Here is a 3,319-nt window from a genome sequence, read left to right as displayed (position 1 = left end):
TGTGTGGAATGTCTGAATGGTGGCAAGACTCAAGAGAAGGCAGACATGCCTACTCCCATGTTAAAGAGGGAAGTATGACCTTTTCCTGGACACTCTGCTAGGATGTGAATGTCTGCTCACCTAGCTCTGCTGGTACTATGGATGTCTGGACTCTTGTTACTGGCCAAGCCTTAGTAGAAGTGTGCTTATCTTTTCCTAAGAGATGGAGGTATTTTAATATAAACATTTTTGTTGGATTTTCACCTAACTGTATTCATTTTTAGCTTTGTTTTTCATGAAATCTCAAGACTTTTTAAGAGCTCAGAATATAGCTTAGTTCAGCTTCCAGTTGAATAAGGGTTGAAGATATAGGGCTCAGTTAGTAGTAGAGCATTTGCTTCACATGCTCAAGGCACTGATTTCAGTTCCATACTTAAAAAAAAATGCAGGTAGGTAAAACTCTGGTCTTGAGAAGTTGTGACTTTGCAGGCCTTCTTAAGGCACTGGTTTGATTTTTATTAGGTTAATATCCAAAAAAAATTAAATTTGGGATTTCAAACTGTTCCATGTCTTAATTCTATGGTTTAAGGAAATTATGAGAATGAACAGATTTTGCTGAGCCTTAAAAGATAACTATAAGCATCATCTAGGTAAATAGCATACAGCTGCAAAGGACTTGGTTGCTGTTGCCTTTCCTCTGGATTCGACCCCACGAGTGACTATAATAGTCTTAAGTTGTATACCTTTTCTTTCAATGTAAAGATAAAAGTGTTATTGCTGGGAGAGCCAGGTGTCTGAAATTAGGTGTTTAGGAAGTTAAGGCTTTAACCAGGAAACAATGGTGGCTTGGTGGCAACAGCCTTATTTGAACATGTGTGCAAAAACAAGAAAGGCTGAAGCAAGAAGATCTGGGTTTGAGGACAGCCTGAACTTCATAACAAGACTGCCTCAAAAACAACAACAATGAAGGGGGGGGGGTGCTCAGTGGTTAAGAGCACTTCCACTGCCTTCATAGAGGCTCACAATGGTCTAATTCTAGTCCCAGGATCCATCTTCTGGCCTCAGCAGGCACTACATGTGGGTAGTGCACAAACATACATTCAGACAATTGCTCATACACATAAAATAAAAATAAATAAAATCTCAAAAATTAAAAACTAACAAAAAGTCAAAAGAATCATCAACTCAATGATCATCAAATCATTGAGATTTACTGATTTGAGAGGCTTACAGTAATTGGTTAGAGAAGGACTTATGTAGTTTGGATGATGGCTTTGGATCTCCTGGTGCTTTTTGTCTTTTATCTCAGGGTGAAAACCCCTTTGTGTGATGTTAGAGCAGTTCCTTGCAGCTTTGACTGCTGGAAGCAGAAGAGAGACTTTTGCCTCTGGATTTGATTGTGTTCTTTTTGAGGTGATGTGTGGGTGTTTGTTTGTTTTAATTTGGTTGGTTTGGTTTGGGGGGGTTGTTTTTGTTTTTGGTTAGTTGTTTTTATTTTTGTTTTATTTTTTGTTTTGTTTAGTTTTTGGAGTGGTTGGGGTGGGCTTTTTTGGTTTTGTTTTTATGTCGCATATATTCTTGAACACATTCTGTTCTTGACTTTTCCTGTATGATGTGGTGGAAGAAATACTTAACCAGAAATCACCACTTGTGGTATGCATTGTAGTTTTAAAGTGTTTCCCAGAGGTGTAAAGACCTCTGATAGTGTCAATTCTGACAACCATAAATCTTCTTTATTTTGGCATTTTGTGTTATGTGGCAGTAATTTGCAGTTTATTCTTTGCTTCTAACTAGCTGAGCTGGGAAGTAACATAGTACGTTGTCTGTGTTTATCTTCAGAATGTTCCAAAAAGCCTTGGGAAAAAGGTGCAGCTCAATGGGGACTTTCAACTTACGATTTTCTTTGTTTTAGGCTCCATAAAAATACAGACTCACCAGTTCCTGCTTTGATGTGACATGTGACTCCCCAGAATACACCTTGCTTCTGTAGACCAGCTCCAACAGGATTCCATGGTAGCTGGGATGTTAGGGCTCAGGTAAGTAACCTTCCTTTTTTTTTTTTTAGTATATGTCCTGGTTTGGCCATCTGTTTTTAAAAAAAAAGGAAAAAAAGATATACTATTCTTGGACAGTATGAAAGTACCCCAAAGACAAAAAATATAACTGGGCCAAACTGTGCCATATAATAAAAAAAAGTCACTTCCCTGAGCCCTGAAAGTTCAGTTCAGTTTGGGTACAGTTACTTGGTAGCCACAATGTGATCTGGGGGGTGGGTGTCAGATTAGAGCTGGAACTGGTGATCTGCAGCTTCAGTTCACCTTGAAGCAGGAGAGTGCTTGTCCTGAGCTCTTCACCTGTGCTGCTGCTCTTACCTAGTGGTCTTCAGCATGATGCTTTCTTTGATTTGGTTTGGGCTAAATGACTTGCAGGTCAATATTAGCAAACAGTGGTGTACTGCATTTTCAGATATAGGAACTGATATGTGGTCCCCTAGAAGAGCACCCTTCTGAAAGTGTCACAGCACAATGGAGCCTGTGGTTTAATGGTGCTTGCTTGCTTGCTGAACTCAGATGGAGTGCATCCAGACAGATGTACAGCTCTTGGGATTCTAGAGCTGGATAAGTGCTTTTGGAAAAGCTGGAAAGCCAAGTCATTTTTAGACCTGACAGATCTGCTGCAGTGTGAACTACTGTGGTACCATTGTGTGGACTTTAGTTTTACAAGAGTCAGTTGTTCTGTAATTTCTTATCCTTTATCAGACTCAAACCTCTCAAGCTTTTTTTTAAATTAGTAATTATTCCACATTTGATATTTTGTCACCTGTATTTCTATGTGATAAAACAGATAATGTCGATTGAATTTTCCTACAAAAGGAAATGTTGACTGTTCACATATGCTGCATTGTGAGTCTAGCAGAGATTCCCCCAATTAATATTTTCTGTATCTCTAGATTTATTACACCTCATAAAGCTATTGTGTACAGACACACACACACACAAATAGCTCATTTATCTGGGGGAATAAGTTTTGGGTGAAGGAAAATAGAAGGAAATGAAGACCTTAGCACTGCCCCCAGGTTCTGGATTTGTGTCTGCTTCTGATCCTGTGACCTCAGTTGTCATTCTCCTTACTGTGATGAGGTATGCTCCAGACCTGGCTGATTGTTCTTTTTGCTTCACATATTTATGCTGGTGGGAGTTATATAGCTAGTGCTTTGTCTCAAAAATTCTACTAAATGTAGTAGAAGCGATGTTTTTAAAGTCTTTTTCTTGGTTTATGAATGATTTTAGGAGAAAGGCAGTAATTACATTATACATGTTTCTCCAGAGAAAGGGTGGAT

The 3,319-nt window shown here is 38.8% G+C and overlaps 1 protein-coding gene across 1 annotated transcript in view; it reads left to right on the top strand.

Annotated features, from left to right (window-relative positions):
* Nucleotides 1-1,187: 1,187 nt before the first annotated feature.
* Mecp2 (methyl-CpG binding protein 2) overlaps nucleotides 1,188-3,319 on the top strand; it is a 58,805-nt gene continuing 56,673 nt past the window's right edge. The window contains exons 1-2 of the mRNA XM_031364405.1: nucleotides 1,188-1,392; nucleotides 1,892-2,015. Coding sequence (XP_031220265.1) covers nucleotides 1,990-2,015 — 26 coding nt within the window. The 5' untranslated portion in view covers nucleotides 1,188-1,392; nucleotides 1,892-1,989. The remainder of the gene's footprint in view (nucleotides 1,393-1,891; nucleotides 2,016-3,319) is intronic.

The sequence above is a fragment of the Mastomys coucha genome, chromosome X, assembly GCF_008632895.1.
Source record: "Mastomys coucha isolate ucsf_1 chromosome X, UCSF_Mcou_1, whole genome shotgun sequence".
Taxonomy (NCBI): Eukaryota; Metazoa; Chordata; class Mammalia; order Rodentia; family Muridae; genus Mastomys; species Mastomys coucha.
This window is presented reverse-complemented; position numbering and strand designations above follow the sequence as displayed.